Source organism: Syngnathus acus, chromosome 10, assembly GCF_901709675.1.
Source record: "Syngnathus acus chromosome 10, fSynAcu1.2, whole genome shotgun sequence".
NCBI classification, from domain to species: domain Eukaryota; kingdom Metazoa; phylum Chordata; class Actinopteri; order Syngnathiformes; family Syngnathidae; genus Syngnathus; species Syngnathus acus.
Genome location: NC_051095.1, coordinates 5,906,039 through 5,932,989, shown reverse-complemented (window position 1 = coordinate 5,932,989; position 26,951 = coordinate 5,906,039). Strand labels below are relative to the sequence as shown.

The 26,951-nt window shown below is 46.1% G+C and overlaps 2 protein-coding genes and 1 long non-coding RNA gene across 4 annotated transcripts; 2 read left to right on the top strand and 1 right to left on the bottom strand.

Annotated features, from left to right (window-relative positions):
• Positions 1–58: 58 nt before the first annotated feature.
• On the top strand, positions 59–26,469 carry LOC119129495. Its single transcript, XR_005099198.1, has 3 exons — positions 59–98; positions 24,235–25,348; positions 26,455–26,469. It is a non-coding gene; the product is annotated as an uncharacterized LOC119129495 (long non-coding RNA).
• On the top strand, positions 1,303–24,736 carry LOC119129396 (sodium/calcium exchanger 1-like). Of its 2 annotated transcripts, XM_037262628.1 has the most exons (17): positions 1,303–1,436; positions 13,791–13,978; positions 14,202–14,341; positions 14,416–14,568; positions 14,711–14,938; positions 15,089–15,475; positions 15,546–15,656; positions 15,730–15,882; positions 15,988–16,084; positions 16,158–16,349; positions 16,738–16,930; positions 20,116–20,222; positions 20,359–20,474; positions 20,933–20,968; positions 21,295–21,394; positions 21,894–22,166; positions 22,328–24,736. In XM_037262628.1, the coding sequence occupies exons 2-17, from the start codon at positions 13,837–13,839 to the stop codon at positions 22,705–22,707; spliced, it is 2,808 nt and encodes a 935-aa protein (XP_037118523.1). In that variant the 5' UTR covers positions 1,303–1,436; positions 13,791–13,836; the 3' UTR covers positions 22,708–24,736. The 2 variants fall into 2 exon arrangements, with proteins under 2 accessions (XP_037118523.1, XP_037118524.1); XM_037262629.1 differs by lacking the exon at positions 20,933–20,968 and having other exon boundaries at positions 1,304–1,436.
• On the bottom strand, positions 25,919–26,951 carry leap2 (liver-expressed antimicrobial peptide 2). Its single transcript, XM_037262798.1, has 3 exons — positions 26,728–26,951; positions 26,498–26,649; positions 25,919–25,992 (listed from the first exon to the last, which is right to left on the bottom strand). The coding sequence occupies exons 1-3, from the start codon at positions 26,803–26,805 to the stop codon at positions 25,938–25,940; spliced, it is 285 nt and encodes a 94-aa protein (XP_037118693.1). The 5' UTR covers positions 26,806–26,951; the 3' UTR covers positions 25,919–25,937.

Sequence of the window (26,951 nt, the reverse complement as noted above, 5' to 3'; positions counted from 1 at the left end):
CATCAAATTGGCATGTTGTGACACAACATGGGATGTGCTGTAGTGTTTACATGTGTGCGTGTGTGTGTGTGTGTGTGTGTGTGTGTGTGTGTGTGTGAGTGTGTGAGACAGAGAGCGAAGGAGAGTCTTTGGTTTGTACAAAATTCAAGACTTTGGTCAAACTTATGGCGTATTGAAATATACAGTGTTGGATTGTCTTTTAGTTCTGCTTTAAAGAAAATTTCAGCTGGGAATGAAAAAAAAAGCTTGAAGCAAGCACACTGTGCCTCTTTGGTGCTGTACAAGCGAGAGGGGTCTTTTTTCCCCCTCAAAGCAGTTCTGAAATTTTAGTAGAAACAAACAACTGTATTTCTGTTTTTTCTTAACAAATGAGGGCACATTTAGAATGTGTGTTTGCGGGGGTCCCGATTGGTTTCTTCCTCTTGATTTATCATCAGCAACGAGAATTGATTTGACAAGATGGATGGAGGGTGGTCCACGTAATGATCGTACTTGATGGGGATGTGCCAGTTTGTCTGCGTGTTGTGTGTGTGCGCAATGAACAATCAGCTCTGATGGCAAGACGGGGGGCTAATGAACGTATCGCCAGATGCTTTGATTCAGTTGTGTGGCTGTTAGCGCCCTAATGCCCTCAAGTGGATGGAAAACAATCATCCCACGAGTGCGGCAGCATTCTGGCTCTGGAAGGAGCTGAACCTCGGTGTGGCTTACAAGTCGGTGGCGTGCGACTAACGAGTCTGGCGAATAATCAGGAGTTAACAAACGGGGCTTTGGGGTATGCTGCATCCTGATTGATCGGATGCAAAGACTTTTCAAATTTGAAACTAGCTTGCACATGGACACCGGCAGTTGCTAAATGCCTTTCGCAACGGCTTTCCAAAACATAGGGGTGTTGTCTCTAAGCATCGCTAATTGTCGCTAAGGACAAAGGATCCCCTGATTCTCGGCAGACAAGTTTACAAATACTGCATAATATTTCGCTAGCCTCCAAACATATATTGATGGTCAAATGGTCAGAATTTGCTGCTGATAATAAAAACTGTGACTGTTAAAACTGTTTGCGAATGTCTGGCGAACGTCTTTCCAACATTTGCAACATTCGCTAAGACTAGCAAGCTTTCACTGATAGATGTTGCTTTCATTTCTCCTCCGCTAAGCAACCCCCATTAACAACAACCAGCGTACGTTCCAATTGAGATCATTCAAAGGACCTTTTCTCAGTGAAGGGTGAGCGACGTGCGAAGGGAGGAAGAGAGAGAGCGAGGGAGGGAGCGCGTATCGAGCAGTGCGCATGCTCAGTAGTCGCCGCCGGCGGAGGAAGAAGGAGAGAGAAGAGAAAGAGCGCAGCGGCGCATTGAGCCCCTGAACGGGTCCGCTGAAGGCTGGGGATGATCACACGCGGGAAGGATGAGCCACTGACCGAGTCGTCGAACACGGTAAGCTGCTGCTGCGTGCGTGCGCGCGCGCGTGCGTGCGCTGTTTCCCCGCGAGCCAATTGACACCGGATCGCAGCCTGTTGGCGATCGTGCGATCGTTTCGAGAGCCAATCGGTTACGCACGCGTGCGTAAATATGCTGCAGCCTGCATGCGGCGCGCGTGGATGCAGTTTGAGGGTGGCACGCTGGTTGTCCGACGAGGACACGTCAAATGTGGACTGTGTGCGTGTGTGCTCCAGGGGCCAAAGGCTGAGTGGTAGAGGGTGACAGAGGGGGACCGTGAACGCACCTCAAAGAGCTGCCACGGGCTGATGCATAAATCATGTTGAGGATTTGTATGTATTTTGGATTATTTAGCGATTTATATCAAACCTGCTTGGGGTGGTGCTGATTTTTTTTTTCTTTTTTGAATGGTGTTTTGTTTTTTGATCCTTTGTATCGTTCATTATATTAGTGGTGGTGCAGCAGGAATGCTGTCACTGACGCTGTCATTGCAAAAATGCCATCGGTGATGAATACACAACAGGATTTCTTTCCAGAAAAAAAAGAAAATCATGCTTATTTGAAAATACCTTTGTGTGTTGGTGAGCCTTTTAAAGGGGCGTGGCGTACATAGTGAGAAACGTCAGGGGTGTGATTGTCTTGTCCACGCTCCTCGTGAGTGTTTTCATTATTTAGATATAAGATGATGGCAACAATGACATCTTAAAGGCACCCGGTGAAGTTTTGGTGCTGACAGTGGGTCAAGAGGGCCGCGGGACATCTGTCATGATGATGACCAAGAATTAATGGCAGCGTTCAGCCACGATGACGTTTTCAAGCGGGCTAAATAATTCAAGCCAAGACATGTCACCCACTGAATAATTGAGGCGCGCAAGCTGTTGAAAGAAGGCTGCAACTTCATTTGCATCATTTTAAGATGACCAGTTTTTGGTGGACTTGTTGAAGATGAGTGAAGTCTTTTATGCCAGCATTTGGAATTGCATGAGACGGAAAGCACTTTTGGAGACAACAGGAAAAGACATCGATTATTCCGCCTAGGTGCTTTGTGATGATTTGCTCTCCCAAATGACTGCAAAGGGAAAAAAACATTTGCTTGTTCTTCCTCCTGAGTGCATGTTCACCTCATCCAGACGTTTCATGGTCAACAAACAGCCGAGTGCAATCGCGGCTACGTCAATTTTGATTTTTGTCACGCTGGTGGTTAGGCACGGATGCAACGTCCGCGTGAGTACGGACCGAGGGCGGCCGCAACTAATCCATTAACGACTCCGACCAAGTGCCGGCGTTCCTGCCTGCCCGCCCACACCTCGGCCTCTATTCTGGTGCACGCTAAGCTGGTTATGTGTGTCGCCGCTTCATCGACACTCTGTCAACTTAGTCCATCTGGTCCAATGGCTGAGCGAGACGGCCCCTTGGTCCTAATCCTCTTTCTCCCGTGTGTGGCTGCATACTCCTTGTGGGAGGGGGAAACATACATCTTTGGAGTATTTGGAGATAGTTTGAAACACATTTCAACTTTCAAGTATTGTTGTCACGCTCTCACTCACAGTTCTTCAAATCAGAGGCAAAGCGTGCTTGACGCTGTTTCTTTTTCGCATTTCTGTAAACCCCCCCCCAAAAAAAATAGTGAAACAATGTCTTTTTAAACACCAAAGTATTTTTTTCAACCAAACTGGTGAAAGTCCAATCGCCTAATGCTATCATGCTAAGTTAGCATAAATGCTGAGGTTGTTTGAAACCCTCAAACAATTTCTCTGCTTCTTCTTCTCTGCTGTTATTTACGATGTATCTCGGCTCCTTGTGGCAGAAAGTGGTACTGCACACTAAATTGGCTATAAAAAGCCAATGAGGTTTAAACGTCTAATAAAAATGAGCACAAAGATCCATTAAAAAAAACAAAACACACGGCCACGTCCCGTTGCCCATGCGGGAGCACTTGGAGTTGAGGGAGTGTCAAAATTTCGAGTTCCTGGTGGGTCCTTGTGATTGCATACCGGAGGAGGTAGCAGGGAGCAGATGGAGCACTTGTTGCGGGAGTGCCTGCTGACTTGTAAGTGGCCTCTTTCCTCTCGTCCTCCTCCGCCCTTGACACCCTGTCATTTGGCGTCTCCACCCAGCTTGTGCGGCTCGCGCTCTGGCACTGCAACCTCTGCCACGAGAGCAACTCCACAGGAAAAAAATCCCAAAAAGACGTAAACCGCTACTAATTCAGGCTCAAACATTTGTTCGCCGTGAAATGAAAGAGCAAACGCGGAGGCTCAAATGAGGTCAAGTTCCTTACGGATGTGGAATCGCTTCTGCTTGCTTGGGTTTCAAAGGTGCTGTTCTTGTAAACGCTGAGCGGACAAAACAGTTGGAAAAGTAGGCTCAAAAAGTTGCTGTGTTAAACCAAAGTAGCGCTTTTCCGACATTTTCCGAACTATGTTGAAGTGAGTTGAAGAGATTCTTTTAGACATCAGTTGTGCTTTGTGTGTCTTGGAAATATGTTGAGTTGAGGAGATTCGATTCGACCGAAATAGTGCTTTGCCGCCTGTTTCACGTTCTTGTGACCAATAAGAAAACATTGATGTCACGTGGCCCGTTGTGATGTCATTTGCCATCCCATCCGCACGTATCTGCCATTTTTTTCGTCTCTGTTATTAGCATAGAGTGCTAATCCTACCAACAGTGTTCATTTGTTATTTCCACATTTTTAGCTACATAAAGCAAAAGTGACTGAATAGGAACATCCAAGATTAGCATCTTGATGTCTGACTAAACTGGCCGCAAACAAGCTTGCTCTTGTTTCTTTTGCGTTGAGCCCCCCCCCCCCCCACCTTGCCTCCAGCTCGTCCATCCTGCTGGCATTCCCGTATTTCGCCGTGTCTGTAACCATGGCGTCCTGGCCTTCCTCCTTCTTCTCCTCATCCTCAGCCTGCCTCGTCGCCGCTTGCGCGCTCGTACTGACTGCTTTGCGCTCTCCTCCATTATTCATTTGGCTGTAATCTGTCGCTGCTGCGCAAACCTGCCTTACATAATCTGATAATCACACACACACACGCACACCGATTGTGTAGGCCTGATTATGAGGATCATAAGCAACTGACCGGTCGGCAGGAAAACAATGGCGTAGTAAATCGAGGCGGTGTCGGATGATGACTACTCCTAATCCTTCATCTTCTTGATTTTCCCTTGTTGAAAGGCAACAACCCTTGTGGCCTTCCATAAATCAAGCTTCCTCTCAGCGACATCCTGGCAGGAGTGTTTCGGTGTTGGGGCGAATTTGCCGCACAACAAAGCTACTGAGTTTTTCTTTCGCAATGTAATGGCCTTCCCGCAAAAGGCGCTTCCTGTGCGTCTCCGAGAAAGACACTCACTGTGCCCAGTTATTTGTTTGCCACAAAAAAGTGGGAGGAAATCAAAGTTTCGATTTAGGAGAGCAGCAAAAATGTTCCTTCATTAGAATGTGCTACAGCGAACCGCCGCTACTTTACAGGTCATCTATATGGCAGTCATTTTTTTTCCCTTTTCCTTTTGTATGTAGCGGCAATTCTCAATTTTTAGTTGCACGTCTTCACAACATGTCAGGCAGCACTGAGCTCTACCGGATGTCCATAAACACAACATACGAGCAGAGACCTAGAAAAGAAGAAGAGGCAGAGAAGGTCCCCTACTCAGGAATACTTTGGTGTTTAAACTTGAAAGTTTTCATTCCCCTTTGAAAAAAATAAAATTTGAATCTAGTTGGTAATATTACTAAGGGATATTTTTTAAAAGTAGGTTTTCATCTGTTTGAATCCATTTAAAATGTGTGTATGGGGTAAAACTACAATTATGTCAGCTGATATTTTTTTATTGACCCTTGTCAAAATAATCCTACTTGTCCAGAAGTTAAATGCCGATTCTCCCAAAAGAGTAACTGCCGTTCATCGTTGTAGTCGGTCAGAATAAACCGTGCCCTTACGCCATATGTTTACCTTTAGCGCTTTCGCTTTAGCCTGTGATGTTTGCGCTGCTGCTGTTCCTGAACTTGATGTTGCTTCTCGAGCAACATTTTCTGCTTCTCGACGTCGGCAACAAGTGGACATGGACGGTATGTAACGCAGGTTCTGGAATCCACCACCGCGTCTAACAACCAGAATTGGACACTATATTACATTCTATTTACCACAGTTATGTCCTGCTAATGAAAACAAGGCAGAATATGTTTACACACACACACACTCACACAATTTGAGCAGGAGTCGATTAGCGAGGCCGTCTTTGCTCAGTTGAAGCGGGCGAGCGTGAACTTTGGTTGACGGTTGCCAGACGCTGACCCAGAAGCACTTGAAAGCACTGCTGTAGCTGGAAGGAGTATAAATCATTTGGGGACACAGATGATGGGAAACATGGCCAAAGGAGGAGATGATGGGGAAGGAGGAGGGGCTTCAAAAAAGATCCAGTGGAACCCAATTTACTTGGGCTTCAAATCCATTCTTCACGTTGAAATGAAGCCCGCCCCTTCCCAAAGTGTTTTTAAATGAGGTTAACACTATATTATTTTCAAACATAACAGTTGCCGAAGCGATGACTCGTAAGTGGCATCAGACTATCGTCAACGAAGCCACTTTACCCCCTCCGACTTCTTGTGTCACATTGTTTCAGCGCAACGGGCATTTCTCCTCCATGCGCAATGTCTGCCGCTCGGCTAAATAAATTCTTCAACCCTCCGAAGTTAGCCTTGCCCTGAAATCTTTTTTCTTCTTTTCCGTTTTATGGCTCACTTGTGTCAACTCCACAGTGTGCGTCCTTTTATTCCATTGGTCTGTTTTGTGCTCTTCTGTTGCTCAGTGAGCAGAGATGTGTTCGCGTCAAAAGACAAAGGATGTCCATACCAGGCAGAACATTGTGTGCGCGCGCGCGCGCGTGTTCTTCCATTGCTCCTTCCCAGTGGTTTTGTGTGCCTCCTTCAGGGTCTCTGTTATGTGAACACTGCGCCGCCATTACCTCTCACCATCACATACATGCACAACACATACATAAACGCAAGCATGCTCGAGCTAACATGCATACGCAGCGCGCGCGCACGAGACGACAACCAATCAGAGCGCGGCAGGCGGCTATTGTTCCGTGAACATCTGCAATCCGACCGGTGTCACCGGCTAGCTCATCTGCGCCATTCGCTCGGGCCGGAGATTACGTGTCGTATGCATTATGGGATTGCATATATTACTCGACGGCCGCGGCGGATTTGGGTTAAATCGCCACGGCCAGTTAGAGGGATGAGCGGCACATCTGTGCGCAGGCCCAACACCTTGATTCCACTGCACGCAAACACGCACTCCACATTTTCATAACTGATGAATTTTCCATCCGTACAATTAAATAGGCGTGTTTTATCACTTTTAAATCCATATTTAGTATGTGGGTAATTTTCGTTAATGATAAATGATGTCACTGGACAGGTGGTGAGTCTTTGGCTCATCCAGATGATCTCAACGTGTTGGGATAATGTTGATTATGATGATGATGATGATGATGATGAGCACGCATGATAACCTCACTGTAAAAACATACAACTTGTATTTTTTACAAGTTGGAACAAAGTATGAATAATTGACATTAATGGCAACAATGTTAGTTAGCACAACAAAGTGAGCTAAGTAAAGTTTGACATTTATCCAACTTGGGGGACCATAAGAGCGACATTTCGTTCTGTAAACTCTTATTTGTTGGAAATGCGAGAAAGACCATTTTTACATTAAATTGCTCAATTTCTAATTTTATTGACATTTGTTGCCTTGAAATTTGGAGGTTTTTTTTTTTTTTTTTTTTAACCATGCTGTTTCACCTTTAAACATCACTCACTAGGCCCTGCCCCTTAAAGGCCCACATCTGCTCTGACACAATCACGCGCACACACACACTCACACGTTTCTACGTAGGCGTTGTCGTTAGTATTATCTTGCGCAATAAAACATTTACACACACTCAAACACAGACTCGTATATTAACACACATGTTCATCTGTCTCCTCGGATCACAGTGGAGTTGGCTGGCCTGCTCACCCCAAAGGGCCTTTACGCACTTTTTGTCATTTCCTCTGTTTTTTCCTCCTATCTCTTTCATTTCTTTTTTTTTTACCATCCTCCTACCCCCTCCCGACTGGCGCCCTCCACCCCGGAATGTGTCACATGTCTCTTTGCCGATCTGTTGCTTGCTTCAGTCGTGCTTTTATGTGGATCAAAGTGGACATTAGCACACACGCGAGCGACGCAGAGCCTGCTGCTGTAGTTTCTGGCTTCAAAACATGGATATACGTGCTGCTCTCGCTTTGAATATTCATTCACGTGTACCCCCCCACACACACACACACACTTAGCATGGAGGAACATTAAAAATGTATAAGTGTGGAAGCGTTAACAGAAAAAGGCGTGATGGGTTGTGTGATCGCTTGTGGCCTTCACTGTCATGCTATCAGTAATTTTATATTTTTCATCCAATCAAATTTCAGCCTCCCTATGTTATGTTAATCTGTACATCTAGATTAGCAGTGATAGTCTCTCTTTGACCATTCAGATTTCATATTTGAGTCACAGGGCCAGAGTGCGGGCCGGCTCTGGATGACATCAGCATCCAGCATTTCTGCATCCTTTTGATTGGTTGGTCTGAACAAACCAAGTCGGACTAGCAGAAGACATCTGCAACAATCTGCGGCCGCTTGATTAATCATCAATTAGGGAATGATATAAATTGTTTAGAGACCTTGTTTATGTTCAAATTGTCCAAATGCTCAGATTTTTCTCAACAGTTACTATTTTCTGGTTTCTATCATCATTTAGAAAACAATCATCAACATTTTTGCCTGTTTTCTGACGAATGTAGCCGACGAAACCAGTGACTCAATCTTTATCGATTTATAGAAAAGTAAGTCTTTTTTGTTGTTGTTAGGAAACGAGTTGTTACTTGCAGTTACTTGCAGTAATATGAATAACATTAATTACGTTGTTTAACCAAAAGTAGCCTCAGAAGTGACGACGACGGCAACAAAAAAAACGTGCCAAAAATGGAAATGCGCACTACCGATGGCACTCTCCATCCTTTCAGAGGCGTGTGTGCCTGCAGCGCTCATTCCAAGGCGGCACTTTAAATTCATTTTTCACGAGCAGCGCCAAGGGGGTCGACTCGCTGATTTTTTTCCCATTTAAATCGCTAAGCCCCGCCTCCCTCCGCTGAAGTCAAGGAAACGAGCCCAAGATAAATGAGAAGAAGCTTCTTGTGCTCTGCTCAAGACTTTTGTAGCTTATTAATCACCATGGCAACGGCATTGGAGCTACTTTTTGCACCCTTTTCACACTCACTCACGCACACAGAGTGATAGATGACGCTTCCATTCACATTGGCTGACTATTATTGGATGCGACGCAGTCACTGTTGCTTCCATTTTGTCTTTGCGAGTGTTGACGTTGGAAAGGGAACTCGCTCAGAAGTCAAACAAACTTAAGCGAGTGATTTGTGGACGTCAGCTTGGCCGCCTGCGTGAATCCACTTTGTGCGTTGTCGGGAGCTGTGAAACAGGTGAAAAGAGCTCAAGGTGTCGTCAAGCCACAGCAGATGGGAATTCAAATGTTATTGGAGCGTTTGCTTCATGACTCATTCATGGTGTGAATATGCACGCACTTGATTTTGTCACCCCGAGGGTCTTATATAAACACAATAACACACCTGCCAAGACACACGCACGCATGCACATAAACTCAGGTTGTGACTTTCCTTTGAGTTGGTGTCACTCGGATGGTGGCAAATTGTGACTAATGGTTCAAAAAAAGCCGTTCCAAGGTCTTGAATGTAATTGCCAGATGAAGTGTGCTGTCAAACTAATCGTAAAACATGGAAATAATACATTTTAAAACAACCAAACAAACCATAGCTTATATGCTAATTATGCTAACATGTTAAGTGATATTCCAAAACAAGCGATGCTGCGACACACTTTAACATTCAATTATTCTCTACGCTCAGTCATATATTCTTTAACCTCTGCAAGGAGCTGCGGCAACAATATTGTGCACACGTCTGTCTTATACTGCCCCCAGATGGCCAAGATGGGCAACAGCACAATGACCACGAAGTGCAAAGTGTGAGGAATTCGGCTCATGACGTCATTGTTGGATTTGAATAAAGTAGAATATGAGAGAGTGCAATCAAACAAAAACATAATTTTCAGGGGAGGAGGCAGGAATTGACGATTTGATTATATGTAGATAATACATATGGAAGGCTTTACACGGAAATCTGTGTGTTTTTTTAAACCTGCATTTATTTGTGTGTGTGTGTCGAGACAAAGTCAAACCTCCAAATGTGCACAGCAGCGTGACTCACCTGCTCTGCCCAGCGCACATTAGCTGTGTGTCTGTTTGTGTGTGTGCAATGCATGTATGCAACAGCAACCCTTTTGTGCACTGCTTTTCGGCTGCGCTTTACCGTTTTTTTTTCTTTTTTTTTTTAAATCATTTTCTTCGCCTCTCTGAATCCGTCGGTTTAAATAGCGTAAATGAATCGTGTGGGCCAACAGAACGATTTAAAGCCACACGCACGCGCACACAATGATTGCGAGGTGAGCTTGTGCTTGTTTTGTTGCCGTTTGCGACCTTTGCTGTTTGGTTCCATTTGTGTGTGTGTGTGTTGGGCTGCTTGTAGTGTATAACGTAATCTATTAGCCGGTGGATCTTGATCGATATCGGAGTTCCAGCACCAAATCAATTGTGATTACGCGGATCGTTAATTGGAAGGACTTCCCCGAATGGAAGGAGGAGCCGCTCGCTATGAATCAAGTGAATGCGGCTCATCCGATCGATGACGCTGCGGACGAATGATCGAAGCTCGGAGATCTCATTCGACTGGCTAATTGCTTTTAACCGCAGCGACAACATGCAAATAGATGATTTAGTATAGTAGTCGCAGGCAGGCATATATTCTTTATCCTCTGCGAATGGTGATGACAGCAATTTACTGAGACGTAAGTCGATCTAATCTGTTCTCTTGGTTTGTGTTTGCACGACTGGCCTGTACAGTCACATCGTGATGAGCAAACTGTTTCATGCTTTACATCAAATGGAATTATTTTATGACATTATTATTTTATGCAATGTGCTATTTTTAAACAAGCTGGGGGTGACTGGAACTGATTAATGGTATTCCCATTCATTTCAATGGGGAAAGGTGATTTGAGATACAAACGTGGTTACGGAACAAACTAAACATGACATTTTTTTGTGGATTTTTGCCTCTCCAATGTGCACCCCATGATAATCGAGGCTTCACTTTTGGAACAGGATGTCGCTCTTGGCACATTCCGATGTTAATGAGTATGCTTTTAGGCCCTATTTTTGTGACATTTGCGCCATTGTGGGAATGAACACATCCAATGTGAATCCTGATCAATTGAAGCAGCTTTCCTCATTCCCTTGAAATTCAGCACCGGAGAACTTGCATGCTCTACACGGATTCTCTGGCGTTAGTGCAGCTAATAGCACATTTGAAAGGAACTGCAAGAAGATATCTGTGTGCGATCCCCCACCAACCCAATCCCCCGACCCCTTGAACCTTTGAGCGGAATAAGTGAGAGTGTGATTCAAAGGCAGAGATTAATAGCGGTTCCTCGGCCATCCTCTGCTGCCCGCTGACAAGCACACAAATCCAGCGACTGCTGACAAGGTTGTTATCTGCAGCTTCCTCGCTTCGGGTGATGCAGGAGGCGTCGGTCCCAACAAAAGAGGTCGCCAGCCTTTGAAAGGTGGAAGACGATTGGAGGCCAAATTGCTCTTATTTATGGCCGCAGCGGGATTGTGGTGGTTGCGTACAAACCGCTTCAGAGCTGAATAGCAAGTGGGGGACGTCACATCCAGGGCAGAAGGCATTTTCGATACAGTATTTCTCTACTACTCTACTCAAGGTATATTTATTGTTAAAACATATGAGATTTTCTTGATTTATGAAAAGTGGAATAGGATAAAGAAAGTGACGTGCAGCCCATATTACACTGGTACCCAGTGACCCGACGTTGGCCGATTTTCTGCTGTGACCTGCGAGTGCAAATTGCCTTTATATGCCTTTATATTTATGGTAGCAGTGACTCAAGTCAATTTACAACAAGCAACAGTTCAGCAGATAGAATTACTAAACACTTCTTCTGAAAAGATGCGTGAAGCTCTTAATTGCAAACTAAACAACACACATTTTGCCTGGAAACAGTTAGTTAGCCTATGCTAGATTAATGCTAACATATCATGGTAAACACCATAGGCTCGTGGGCTAATTAGCACCTGGCAAGGGTAATTAAATTAAATTAAATTAAATTAAATTAAAAACAACTACTGTAATATTCCTGCCGTAGTGACGAAGGAAGGAGGGCGAGCGAGTGGCTGGCGTCCACTAGATCACGTTGACCTTGGGCTCGGCTTGATCCGACCTTCCGTGCGTCATATGATGCCCACATCAACACGCCACGCTGTGCCTGCGTGTGTGTTGTGTGTAACCTGTGGCTGTGTGTACATGACACACACATGCATCCAGTCTGCTGGTGAATCAACCGCAATAAGATTGTCACGTAAAAACCAAACCAAGTGTTTGTGTTGTACAAACTGAAATATGGGCAAGCACTTAAGTGTATTTGCTATTGTCCTTTTGTATTTGTAACAACTTTTTTTACAATGCGCATGACAGTGTGTCAAACTTGTGACTTTCCTGCCAAATGTTCCATCCTGTCGCGTCACATGTGATGTTTGTGTTTGTGCGCCCATGTCCTTCCTCGGCCGACTTAGTGATGCGTGGCCTACTAGAGTGCCGTCGGCCCGGCTGCTTTTCTTTCCGCTGGGCTGCCTTCGAAGGCCCGGGCGGACTCGCCGGTCTCCCCTAACCGACTCGGACAGCTCGGGATAGCGGCGGGCCACTCGGGAACCGTCACGGCGGCCCTCCGATCTGACTAATTAGGCGGCGCATCACCATCGCACTTGACTCGTTTTTTTTTAATTTAGAGTTCGCTTTAAGGCTTGGATCATCATTCTCACTTCCACTACTGGTTTGCTTCCTGCTACCATTTCTATGCACTAGTTGACAACTGGCTTCTACTAGTTCTAGATGTAGTCGTACTAGTATCAGACAATTGTCAACTAGTGCACAGTTTTGTCTTTATAGTGGCCGGACACATTTTGTAATAATAAAAAAAAAAAACTAAAAGCTTAAAGATATTACGCACTTTTGTTTTTTCATTGAAAATGCAAACATGACAAAAGGAATCCCGCGTTTTATTCTTAGTAACACAGGTCAACCCACATTTGCTGGCAAGAAGATTTCGATTGAAAGTGCCAAATGAAAACAGCAGACAGACAAACGTTAGCGTCCTTGTGGTCTTGTGTGTTTTCTGGAGAGGAAACAAGCAAAGCCAAGACGCAGCCAATCAAGATTGGTTCAAGCCTCAGACAGCGCTTGCCCTCGGCGCTGTGCATATGCGCGAGTGCCGACTCGTGGCGTCAAACGAGGCAGAAGAGCAAAGTGCGGCTGATGTGATATGACTCGGCGAGTACGCTCCACGAAGGGCTCCAAACTGGACACAAATGCTCTTCTTCAGCTTTTTGAAAAGAAAAAAAAAAAGCTCATATTTGTTCACCCTTATCGTTGTCAAGCCAGATTTGTTTCGCGAAAGCTGCCCCAACAGACGTTATGTTATTTCTTGTTTTCAGTCACTTATTGTGGCCACAGATTGCCGTGCAGATTTTGACGGCGAGAAGGTCGAGTGGACGTGTGGAAAAAAGAGCGAGCGAGTGGGTGTGATGTGAGGAGGATGTGAAGAGGGAGTTAGTGTGTAGAGAGAGGCGGCGCAAATGTGAAGTGAGCGTGAGTGCGCGTCGGCGAGGCCGCAGGATGGCGATCCGTGTCCACCAGCTATTTTTTCTACCAGGCCTTTCAATGAAGCAAGAACAAATAGCTTTCAAAGTTTTACAGGAGAAGCTATTGATTTTTTTTCCTGAAAGAAAAATAATTTGTTGCTTCTGATTACAAAATGTGATGTGATGCCACATTGATGTGCTTGCATTGTTCTCAGTGGCCCCCAGGGGGCAAGCTTAACCTCCCAAGTGGTCTTTCTCGAGAGCGTATTTGACAGCCCACTCGCTCACATGTGCAGGGCTCTCGACGCTTTGGTTGAAGGGAAAATTTGATCAACCAAGAGAAGGTCAACCACTCGCACACGTGACGAACTGCCTTTGGGTTCCTTCTCCAGTATAGTTCAAGGGTGTCAAAGTTGTTCTCGCAGGTGGTTCAAGGATCAATAATACAGAGCGACACAGCCTTAGAGAGTCGCCTTCATTTTTGCTGTTTTTGTCTTTCCAGGTTGGCATCTTGTAAGCGCAGTTGAAAGTGGTGAGGAACCGTCAAAATGCCCCCGCCCACGTCCTACCCGTCCTGCTTCTGTCTTTGCTTGTGCGCCGCTTCGCTTGTGCTCCTGTCCTGCGCCGGATGCGTCCGTGCCCATTCACCTGAGAAGAACTGCTCCGCCGGGGGGGACCCGTGTCAGGATGGTGGGTCTGAAACTGGCATTTTTTTATTTCTTGAACAGACATGTTTTGCATGTAAGGAGTGTCAACCAAATCCCTGCCCTTGGTTTGATCCACGCGGGAGCATATGGAATTGCGTAAAGAATCCTCGCTCTGGTGGATTATGTACAGGATTCGTGCAGAGGAGATTATGAGCCATTTTGTTACATTCCTCCAGCATCATATTTTCTCTCTCCCCTTATTTTAGGCGTGCTGCTGCCTGTGTGGAACCCCCAAAACCCATCGGTGGGTGACAAAGTGGCTCGGGCGATTGTGTACTTCGTAGCGCTCGTCTACATGTTCCTGGGCATGAGCATCATTGCGGACCGATTCATGTCCTCCATAGAAGTAGGCGCTTCTCAGCGTGCAAAAGCCGTGTGCATAATAGTTGGAGTCACGCATCATGTCCCCTCCCATCACAGGTTATAACATCACAGGAAAAGGAAATAACCATCAAGAAGCCCAACGGCGAGACCACCACTGCCACAGTCAGGATTTGGAACGAGACAGTTTCCAATCTCACCCTCATGGCCTTAGGCTCCAGCGCCCCTGAGATCTTGCTGTCTGTCATCGAGGTGTGTAGTACAGTTAGCAGGACTAATGCATGATCATTGTACAAGTGGCGTTCCTCAGGAGTCATGCGCAAGTACTCTGCGCTTGTGCTTTATGCAACCCTTCAAGACAAACTGATGATTTTCCATGGGCTAATTTCCACAGGTGTGCGGTCACAACTTCTCTGCGGGTGCTCTGGGCCCGAGCACCATCGTGGGCAGCGCCGCCTTCAACATGTTCGTCATCATCGCGTTGTGCGTCTACGTGGTGCCCGACGGCGAGACGCGCAGGATCAAGCACCTGCGCGTATTTTTCGTCACGGCCGCCTGGAGCATCTTCGCCTACATTTGGTTGTACCTCATCCTCAGCGTCTTCTCTCCCGGCGAGGTGGAGGTGAGGCAGCAGAAGCCACGTTTGCAAAATCCAGAATTGAAAACCTGACTATTTGTTTTTTTTTTTACACCCAAAAATGATTATTTTGAAAATATTTCATATCAGCCTTGCTTGATTGGTTACTTTCTTTTTTTTTTTTTTTTTTTTTAGATATGGGAGGCGGTGCTGACCTTCCTTTTCTTCCCGCTATGCGTGGTCCAAGCCTGGGTGGCTGACCGTCGCCTCCTCTTGTACAAGTACACCCGCAAGCGTTACCGCGCTGACAAGCACCGAGGCGTCATTATCGAGACGGAAGCGGGGCCGGACGTGGGCGGGACGCTTGGCCAGGGCGGCTTTACCAAAATGGACATGCTGGAGCTGGACGGTCAGATGGCGCTCAACTGCCACGGCGCCCTGGACGGCGGACTGATGGAAGAAGGCGTGGCCAAGGACGAGGAGGACGAGGCCCGGCGGGACATGGCCAGAACGCTGAAAGAGCTCAAGCAGCGGCACCCCGATAAAGACATGGAGCAGCTCATTGAGATGGCCAACTATCAGGTCATTCAGAAACGAATGAAAAATCCATTCCAGGACCCCCTGTTCTAACTTTGTGGTCTTGCTCATTCAGGTTCTGATGCAGCAGCAGAAGAGCCGAGCGTTCTACCGTATCCAAGCCACTCGAATGATGATCGGAGCCGGAAACATCCTCAAGAAGCACGCCGCCGATCAGGCTCGCAAGGTCGTGACTGAGCCACTCCCCCCCCACCGGAAATATCGTGTACTCATTGATTATTATTTTTTCTCCCCCACAGGTAGTGAGCAGCCACGAGACCCAGGCCCGAGAAGATGACCCGCACACTGTCCGGCTAGAGTTTCAGCCCGCGTTGTACCAGTGTTTTGAGAACTGCGGCTCCCTTAAGCTGACCGTCTCCAGACATGGAGGAGACGCTGGAGTCACTGTCAAGGTGGGCCAAGGGTGACACACCTCCAAACCTGTGTGTGCGTGCGTGTCCTACCACGGTGTTTTGTACGTTGCCTCTCTCTCGCCCACGTCGTTCTTGCGCCTCCAGGTGGACTACCGCACCGAGGACGGCACAGCCAACGCCGGCTCCGACTACGAGTTTGCTGAGGGAACGCTTCTGTTCAAGCCCGGCGAGACCCTCAAAGGTAGAAAATAGGAAAAATGCCCCCCCCCCCACAATCCACAGTCCCATCAGTAGTCTGGAAATTCCATCCACAGAGATCACGGTGGGGGTGATCGATGACGACATTTTCGAGGAGGACGAGTACTTCTACGTGCACCTGAGCAACCCGCGATTGGTGGGCTACCCCGAGATTAGCACCTCCCCCCTTGACGCCGGCTCTGCCCCCAAAGCTGTGCTGGGTGACAACCACACGGCTACAGTGACCATTTATGATGACGACCACGCCGGTGAGGCTTTTAATCTTCAATAAGTGTATTCTATATTTGAACTGTCCTAATACTAAGGTTGGAAGGATCATGGTTTATTTTGTTCAATATGCACAGAATATTTTATTGTCAGATGGATTAAGCGATGAAGATGGGTTTTTTCATCAAGTATACTTTGAAATCAGATAATGGTTTGGCTCAAGAAGCTGAAGGTAGGATTTATTGAAATTAGTGAGGCGCCTGCGGAAAAATAAAACAAGTGTTTGATCATCAGCGTGGTCGTTCTGCTGGGATGTCATCAAAGCTTCCAGAACGTTCACAACACGCGGGAGCCATCCTTGAGATGCGGGGGTGTGCTTTGATCACTTTTAATCAAGAGCTTTTCAATCCTCCTCGTCTTGCTCTTCAGGTATCTTCACCTTCGAGAGCAGCAGTCAGCGAGTGAGCGAGAGCGTGGGCGTAATGGAAGTGAAGGTGCTGCGGACGTCGGGCGCTCGAGGGCTGGTGGCCGTCCCCTACCGCACGCTGGACGGCACGGCCAGGGCGGGAGAGGACTACGAGCCGGCGGCGGGCAAGTTGGAATTTCAAAACGACGAGACCATGTGAGTGCGTGATCGAGTGAAACGCTACATGCTAACTAGCCACATTTGACAAATGGAGGGATGGAAGAAAATATGGTGATCTGGCACTTTTCTACATGCAACTTTTGTCATTCGCGCAATACTTTTGTGACCTCACTTGATGTTTTTGTCACGTATATTTGGATATTTCGCTTTGTTTGTGTGCCGTTTCATCCGTGCAATGAAGTGTGCAGTTGGGGTTTAAGGAAGCTTGAAATGTTCCCTCATTAGTGTGATCCCGTGAGCTCTTGCTCTTTTTATCCCTCCCCAGCGTTGACTTGTCATCATCTCTGGCGCACGCTCTTCTGTAACGCGCTTCTCGCTCCTTGAGGAGAAGAAATTGAGAATCGCTTTGGTTCCGGCTGCCACCGCTGCGGTATTTTTTGCCGTCTTGTCGACAGTTGCTGGGATTGGCTTTTATTTGAAATTCACTGCAAAAAAAAAAAAAGTAAAGCGTCACTGGAGGCAGCTTCTGGAGTAGAAGGCTTAAATCCTGCCTCCTGTTTCGACCTCGTTCTTTTCTTCGATGTGTGAAGGCTCTCATGCTGCCTTGCTTTTTCTTATATCAACTCGCTGATGATTTTTTTGCTCTTGAACTGTTGACTTGGTTTCCCCCTTCTTGCTTTGCATCTCAACTTGTCCCTCTCTGTCCGGCCTATCTTTTATTTTGTGGGGGGAGTGTCCTAATTCAGTATAGCTGGCTTCGGAAGCCCTGTTGTAAGTCATTGTCCTAACACTCCACCCTCCCTCCTGGTCCTTCCCGGGCCCTCCAGAATGCTTGTGTTTACTTGTCACATTTCTTGTTTGTTCTCTCTGTTTGAATGAGCTCCCTTTCCAAGTCTGGCGCAAGATTCGAGTGAGAAAGAAGATTCAAGTGATAAAAGTCAGGGGAGAAGAACAAGTAATTGGCAAGGACAAGGAAGGAAGGAAGGAAGGAAGGAAGGGAGGGAGGGAGGGAGGGAGGGAGGGAGGGATGGAGGGAGGGAGGAAGGAAGGAAGGAAGGAAGGACATGAAGGACATGAAGGAAGGAAGGAAGGAAGGAAGGAAGGAAGGAAGGAAGGAAGGAAGGAAGAAAGGAAGAAAGGAAGAAAGGAAGAAAGAAAGAAAGAAAGGAAGGAAGGAAGGAAGGAAGGAAGGAAGGAAGGAACGAACGAAGAAACGAAGGAAGGAAGGAAGGAAGGAAGGAAGGAAGGAAGGAAGGAAGGAAGGAAGGAAGGAAGGAAATAAATAAAGAAAGAAAGCGAGGCTTGTCCATCAACATTGCTACCCATCCAATCCTTTTTATTGCGCCAATCGGTGTAAAGCCCATATAGAAGACTTATTTATAGTCGTACCTCTCCCGCAAACGATACCACACTCAAGCCTACTAAAACCGATTTTTGCAAGTATTCCTCAGTGTTTCGTTTGTCCAAAGAAGCTCCAAAATGTGTTTATTTGTCACCCTCAGCTAAAGTTTACTGTAAAGCGGACACAAAACAAAACAAAACAAATGAATATTTAAAACTCCAAATTGCTCAACCAATCCACATCATTCAGTCAAGCAAAAAGCATTTTTATTTACGAACGCTGTCCATTGAATTAATTTGAACTGATGAAGTTCACAAATCAGAGCGCGTGTAGGTGATTTGTGTGTGGTTTGCGGCGGGCTCCGTTGCCATGGTAATTCCTGCTCAGACGACCGTGTACGCTGCTCTCCGGTGAAAACTTCCTACCTCCAAAGGCGCCGGCGTTCAAGTTTGAGTAGCCGCTAATTAAAAACGAGCCGGCTTTTTAATTAAACGGGAAGTAGGGCGTGAAGCTTCGCCAAACTTGCTTAATCTGGTTGTTAGTGGTCGGCCATGGCCACAGGAAAAATCTTGTTTTTCCACACACTTATGTGGAGAAAGAATGCATAAAGTTTTGATGAATAATTTCGCCATCTCTGATTTCTCCCGCATTCAACCCTCCATCTGTATGTACGTCTCGGGAGCCCACGCCCACCAGAGTCAGCGTTAAGGAGCTTAAAGTCGTTCACAGCTTTTGAAACACTTGCACTAGTTTTCTCTGTGTGTGCGTATGTGCCCATTTGTGACTCGCCGTTCATGCGTGCATCCATGTTCACATTGTATTCAACATCCACAACAGTAACAGATGTTCTTATTTGAAATCTTACCCGCCGGCATCTTGCTTGTTGCCATAGTCACCCCCCAGGTCTGCCCTTTAACCTCAGCCCCGCAGGCCGCCGCAAAGTGCCAGTCTCGGCCGGCTGCGCTTGAACGTCGCGCTTGAATTCTCTGTGAGCATCCAAGCCTAAGCTCCGCCCTGGCGGGCATCGTCCAGCCCGGCCGACTTCTCTGCTTTCCATTCTTCGAGCAGGGTGGCGGTAGTGGATTCGATGACGCGTGTGCGCCCAGTCAGGTGGATGCCCGGCGAGAGGAGAAACTTGCGCCAAGTTTCTCGCCGTCGACCATCTGCTGTAGACTTGGAGGAGTTTACTTTGAAAGAGCAGCGCAGCAATTTCATTGGAAAATAGAAGCAGGCATTTGGGATTGTGTTTTTTTAGGACATCATTAAAGCTTCTAATTTGTTATTGAAAAAAAAACTAGAGGACTGAGTTTGGGGTTAGAGGTGGTGGGCTGCACCTTGGACTGGTCGCCAGTCAATGTCATGCACTAGACAAACATTAGACTGGTCGCCAGTAGGAGATCCTTGAATTTTTTTTTTTTTGTCGATTCCAATGTGTCTGACAGAGTCCGATTGTGAAAAAGGAGGAAGCAAATGTTTGCAATGATGAATTAACAATAACACTGCGAAGATGCTCCCGTGGGGGAGGAGGAGGAAGAGCTGTGCTGAGATGAAGATCGGAGGAGAAAGGAAGAGCATGTTTGCGTGCCCAAGTTGGCCCGATGATGCTCTGCAGCACTGGGAACACACAAACGGATTTGTGTCACGTCCGATCCCATCCGCTCTTATTTTTATGTAGTCTGAGATGCTTGCGTCCGTCTGTCTGTGTCTGTGTGTGTGTGTGTGTGTGTGTGTGTGTGTGTGTGTGTGTGTGTGTGTGTGTGTGTGTGTGTGTGTGTGTGTGTGTGTGTGTGTGTGTGTGTGACACTATGACATCATCACTCGAGCAGACTGCAGATGGCCTGTTTCAAATTAATGCGGCCACAAACATGTTGTCACGCAGGAAGATCATCGAGGTGAGGATCATTGATGACGAGGAGTACGAGAAGAACAAGAGCTTCACCGTCGAGCTGGGCGAGCCGCTTCTCTTGGAGATCGGACAGAAGCACGGTGCGTGCGCTCTCTCGTGTGTGTGTGTGTGTGTGTGTGTGTAGGCCAGAGGCCAAAAATAAGAACATGGAGTCGAGGGGAAATTGAGAAGCTCTAAAAGATGGAATGTTGGGATGGTTGTTGCTCGCTCGCTCAGGAGACTCCAATGAGAACAAACCGGCGGAGGAGGACGAGGTGGCCAAGATGGGCTGCCCCAGCCTGGGCGAGCACACGCAAGTGCACGTCGTCATCGAGGAGTCCTACGAGTTTAAGGTACACCCGGCCGGCCTCTCGACATGTGCCTCGTCCATCCATCTGTGCGTCCGTCCATTTCCTGGGGCTTGTCCTCATCTAGGTTGCAAAGATGGTGAAAAATATTTCCAGAAAATGACCCCGGGATGTTAAGATGGGGAATTTTGGAAGGATTCCAAATTGGAAAGTTGCAGGAATATTGCTTTTAGAGAGCCAATCCCCACCTAATTTCTACAATCCAAATCCTTTTCATTTTTCCACGCCGTAAGACCATATTTGATGACTTATATAAATATTTTTACTCAAACGACTACTGAAACAAATGAGGTTGTCCACGTTATTACAATTTATTTCCATACACCTGGAGCCCGATGACAGATTGAGGTTGTTCAGGTGTACCTAATGAAGTGACCACATGAGGCCAGCTCTGAAAAATTCATTTTTCATTTATTTCTGTGTCCATGTGTGTGTGTCTGCAGAGAGCTGTGGATGTGCTTTTGGAGAAGCGTGCCCAGGTTGTCCATCTCTCGCTCTCTCTTTCTCGCTCTCTCTCTTACACTCTCTCTGTCTGTCTCTCTCTGTCTTTATCATCCACTCGCATGCTTTTTTTATTTGTCCTTTGCCTGTGTGTACAAACACGTACACTGGCCATTTCCTGCCGCTTTCAATTGATATAATGTATTTTGCAGCTCTTTGAAAGGCTTAAAATCAGCACTTTCCCCTCCGTCTGGGAGTGATTTAACAACCGGAGATTTCTCTTGCTTTGCTCTTTTGCGCTGTTCCTGCTTGTGCTCGTCTATATGTCTTTTGTGTGTGTGTGTGTGTGTGTGCGCGTGTGCAGAATACAGTAGACAAGCTGATCAAGAAGACAAATCTTGCCTTGGTGGTGGGAAGCAGCAGCTGGAGGGAGCAGTTTGTTAGTGCGGTCACTGTCAGTGCAGGTACACACACACGCACGCACGCACACAAACACACAAATATTCTATTACATTTATTACATCTACCTTGCTGCACAAAATATCACTTTGCACAAAGGCAGTGGTGGAGCTAGACACGGCCCCTCCGCCTGAAATATGCCCGGACCACCAAGTGCCAGGGCTTGATAAATGGGTGTTTTGGGATTTTTTTTTTCGTCATTAACCCCAGCGCACATATATTGAAGGTTTATCAACGTTTTCTAAAGAATTTTTTGAGTTTATAAAATATTTTTGTTGTTTTGCATACCCCTAAGATATGCCCCCTCCCAAAGAAAAAAACTTTGGGTACACTAGGTTTTTTGTCATTTGCACAGAATAAGAAATTTAAAGGAATCCAGGAATATCTAAAGCCAAAGTAGTCTTCCAAAAAATCCACAAATATGCAAGGGAGCATATAAATATGTAGACATAAATTCAATTTTCAGCGGATTTGAGTTGGCCTTCTTCTTTTTGGGTCGAGCAGGAGACGACGACGACGACGAGAGCAGCGAGGAGCGCCTGCCGTCGTGCTTCGACTACATCATGCACTTCCTGACCGTCTTCTGGAAGGTTCTGTTCGCCTTTGTCCCGCCCACTGAATACTGGAACGGCTGGGCCTGCTTCATCGTGTCCATCTCGTTGATTGGCGTGCTGACGGCCTTCACCGGCGACCTGGCGTCGCACTTTGGCTGCACCATCGGCCTGAAGGACTCGGTGACGGCTGTGGTCTTCGTGGCGTTGGGCACCTCGGTGCCAGGTGAGGTGCCGGCGGGGGCAGGGCAAAACTTTCCTCATGTCACTCATGGTAAAGTGACACCGTCAGTGGTTCTAATGGTCTTCCTTGCGAGGACAAAGATCGTGCTAGCTAGCACACAGTGCCAAGCGTCAAGGTCTTCCCGTGTGTGGTGTGCCCTGCAGACACGTTCGCCAGCAAGGTGGCGGCCATCCAGGACCAGTACGCCGACGCGTCCATCGGCAACGTGACGGGCTCCAACGCCGTCAACGTCTTCCTGGGCATCGGCGTGGCCTGGACCATCGCCGCCGTAGCCTGGCGCGTCCGTGGCAAGACCTTCCTCGTGGACCCTGGCAACCTGGCCTTCTCCGTCACCCTCTTCACCATCATGGCGTCGTTGTGCGTCGCCACGCTGCTTTACCGGCGGCGTCCCACCGCGGCCGGCGGCGAGCTGGGCGGCCCGAGGACTTGCAAGTTTCTGACCTCGCTTTTCTTCGTGTCACTCTGGCTAGTTTACATCCTGCTGGCCTCGCTGGAAGCCTACTGCCACTTGCCCACCTTGTAGACGCACATGTGCGCGACGGGGTCCAAATAATCCAGCCACCACGTTTTGCTGTGGCGCAGTGCCAAGATAGAGGAAGGAGAAGTTGCGCCCAGTAAATTCAAGAAAAGAGGGAAAACTAAGTTGACATGGAAAGCGGAGGCTGCGATGAGAATCGTTCAGTTTCTACTCCTGAATCACGATGGTGGGATTTTCAAATAGTAGACCTAAATAATGCCTCTACTTAAAATGTCTTTGTAGTAATTACGGAGTAGCGTAGAGCAGGATATGGCCGCCAGACCAGGAAAAAAAAAATCTATATAACACATGGCCATTCACGCAATCTACAACCTCACCTCAACTTAGTTTTGAAAGAATCAATTCACCTCCTTTTTCCATTGTCTTGATTGTGTTAAATTGTAAAGGAAAGAAGGACCGGGGAAAAACTGCTACATTTGCGTTTGCATCTTGAAATCAGCCATGACGTCTCAGAGCCAGTGCTGACCTGCACTGTTTTTGTTTCCCGGCTTTGGTGTGCCGCCAGAGTGCGAGAAAGCCAAACTTCTTCTCCCTTAGCTAATGCATCTTATGATTTTCCCTGCATTTCATTAGGATCTTGATTTTGGAAGAAAACTAAATGAGAAGAAAGCTCCTCTTTGTTTACAATGCAGGGACTAAGGAGGAGTGAAACACCAAGTTGAGCCAACCACAGATTTGTTGTTTTTTTTGCTCCAAGAAACCCGACTGTGCTTTTGTTTGTTCCCCACATGCAAAAAGTGTCTGTCTTTATCTTAGATGGAAACCCACTCGAAGCTCCTTTTGTCTCAGTCGCTTTCCCCATCTAGATCTTACGGGCCTTCACTAATTATACAAGTATTTTAATGAAGGGTTTTTTGCGTCCCAAAGTGTGACGTCCCCAAGTCAACGCCATTATGCATTCCTTTATCGCTACCTGCTGGTGGAAATGTTGCTTTCCAGTTGTCGACTACAATTACGATAGCTTAAGTAAACCAATATTAGCTACAAAGTTGCTATATGACGATTTGCGAATGAAAACAATTTACGGTTTTAACAGTCAGTTTAGACTGTTTCTTTTCCAAGCACTTTGAGGAGAAACTTTTGTACATACACAGCATTGAAAATAGTACATATGAACTGTGGGAAAAGAACATCAGTCTCTGGCGCCATCTTGTGCCCCTCAGTCGCTAATCACGTACCGTACTTTTTTTTTTGGTACCTGGATTGAAAATGGATACGTTTCATTGAGCTGATTTTCTTCAGTAACAAAGCGCAAGAAAGGAATTAAATGGAAACCATCAATCATTTAAAGCATTCCGACCTTCACTAGGTGGGAATTAACTTAATATTGATGCGCAGCCCCCCTTAACATTTGTCCAGTTCAGTATTATTCACAAAGTGCTTTTGTTCAAAACATAAGAGTTCAAAACATAACATTCTTCATTTTTATTTATTTTTTTCATTACTGTGATGTGATTTGTCAACAAAGCACCCAGAAGTCAGACTATCGAGGGGGGGAAAAATGACTTTGAGTGTGTGTGTGTGTGCGCGCGCATAGTTTTTTTCACGAGTGTGTCGATGCATGAATTGAACACATTCAGAATAGACTGTTGATGTTTCCAAAGTAGTAAATAGTATTTTTAAAATCTCCAAATGAACCTTGTACAAGTGTCATAAATGTTTACAATGACCTACCTATGTTTTGTGCGGGGGTCTCAGATTAAATTAAATATGCGAGGTAAATCTTCGCAGAAGTGTTTATCAATACTAACAAGATCTATGTGTGCCATTAAATAAAATATATAGAGCTGTCAAAGACAAAGGGACGATTTCTTCTTTTGAATATATATGTACACTATAGTATTTATGTGTATTGGTCTCGGAGTTGAGAAAATCTATATTTACACTAACAAGTGTATTAATTCTCTTTTGTGCAGTATTCCACGAACCTATTGTAATGGACTGGGTAATGTGGTTGAGGTCAAGACATATGATGCACCTTTTCCCCAAATTAAAGCTGTCCCTGGTGTCTTAATGTCTTGTCTGTTGCATGCTTATGTTAAAATGCTCCAAGGATCAACAATTAGACTTTTTTTGTTTTTTAAATAAAAAATGGTTGCAGCTCTGCATACTGTGTGCGAAGTCTAAGCTGATTACTTTAATTATCCCAATTTTTGCCAAACGGAAGTGCCCATAACCATAATTTCAGAAGCAGTCAGATCACGTGAGATGCATTCGATTGTTTTATTTCACACTTAATGGGTGGTCAGGGACTCTAGATAGAAAATTGCTAGTCTAGTGATGCTGGAAAGCCATTTTTCCCCGAATTATCCCCTTAAATATTAACCGGCTCATCCATTTGGGCTAATCACGTGCTTAATTGTAGTGTTTAATTCCCATGGTTCCTGAAAGCACCTTTCGCAAGACTTTGATTGGTGGAAAATGCGGAAGTTAACGTTCATAACAAGTACTTTTTAGTGAATGTTGCGTCTGACGATCGGCTTTTACAAGCGATTACACTAAACCCAATTACGAGCAGCAGCACCTTTGAGTGTTTTTGGGACGCAGCAGTCAAGATAATTTACATTTAAGACAAACCCGAAAGACGCGTTTGCGCTGACTCCACTGCGCTTGCGTGATGCTCAAGGTACGTTTTTAATTAGATCTTTTTTTAAATATATATTTCTTCTTGTTGTTTGGAGGGGATTTTTAAATTCAGGGATTTAGTTCTGATTCACGTTTTGTTCATGTACATGTATAGTTATACATTTTTACATTTGCGATGCTGGGGTTAATCATTCTAGCGCCCTCTAGTGGCAATAGAGGAAAATAATGTCTGAATAAATAGGGACATTGGCCCAGAATGGATTTGGGGGAAAAAAAACAACAACCATCACTTGCACACATCAACTCAGTGAGTTTGTGTTTTATTGCAGCTGCAACACAGAGTAGACAACCAACAGTACAAAGATATTGGGGCTTTTTGAAAGTGCTAAGTTTCTTCATCAAAGTGCATCACATCCACCTGCAAGTCTTAGAATAATAATAATGCTAATAAGGTCTTGCAAAATCGTGTCGCTTGATGTGCGATGAGTGAATGCGGTGGAATAAATAAAATCTGGAGGAATCAAAAGTGGATTAGGTATGAATTGCAAACACAACACAAATGTGTCAAGGTTTGTGTCAAGCTTTGTGTCATGCTTTGGTCTCATGATCGTTCCTGCCCTCGGTTGCTTCTAGTCGTTGAGGGGCTCGGAGGGTGGCGGCTGGTGGTTAGAGCAGCGTCCCATCCTGGAAAAAAAACAACGTTTTTTTTAAAGTTGTGCAATAAACAATCCAATTTAAGGATGGAAGAAGTCTGGAAATATTTAAAGGGGGGCTCATTCTTTTTTAATACAGAACCCTGTCATTTGTACAAGGGTGTGTAGACTTTTTCTACCCACTGTGCACGTTATAGCTAACTTGTGGCCACAATACAGGCATAATGTAGGCATAAAATTCAAAAGAATCATATAATCTGTAACACAATGGAACTCATCTTTTCTAGAAATGTCATTTGCAGGTTTTAGCAAAGGTGCACTTCAATTGCTTTCCAGTTTCACAGCAACGATACCAAACCCACAAATTCGTATTTCACGCACAGCCGCACTTACTAACTCTGCACACAAATTAGTTTTGTGGTATGTTATCCGTATTTACTGGCCATATATTTTTTTTTGGGTGGTCACATTTAACTTTTTTTTCCCCTGTCAGATGTGGTGCTGCTGCATTAGATTGGGAATGCCTACAACAGTACCTGCAGAGTCCAGTGGAGCATTCATAGTTGTTCTGACAAAAAGCACCAAAAGGTTTGCTGTTCATGATCCTCCACAGCGGGCTCATGCGGGCTAATCTCTTGTGCGCCGAGTATGGACTCTGCACCGGCGAGGCCAACGGACCCGAGCACACCTGCCACAGGCAAGCACACACATGCACGCTAGAATCGTTCAGCCGCAATGCGCTCAAGCCTGTTAAAGCGGGACTCACCTGCTGCAACAGGAGCAGCAGCAGCATCAGAACGCAAAGAGAAAGTTTCCTCTGTGGGACGCCACTGTTCTCCTGCATGTTGATTCGAACTTGCACAAAGAAAATGCAAAACACAAAAAAAAAAAAAGGTTTTGAGCCTGCCTCTCGTCGCAGCTGGTAAAGTTTTGGTCGTCTTGATGCTCTGACGTTGACTTTGGGTCAAGAGTGGCACCAGCAAGTCGGAC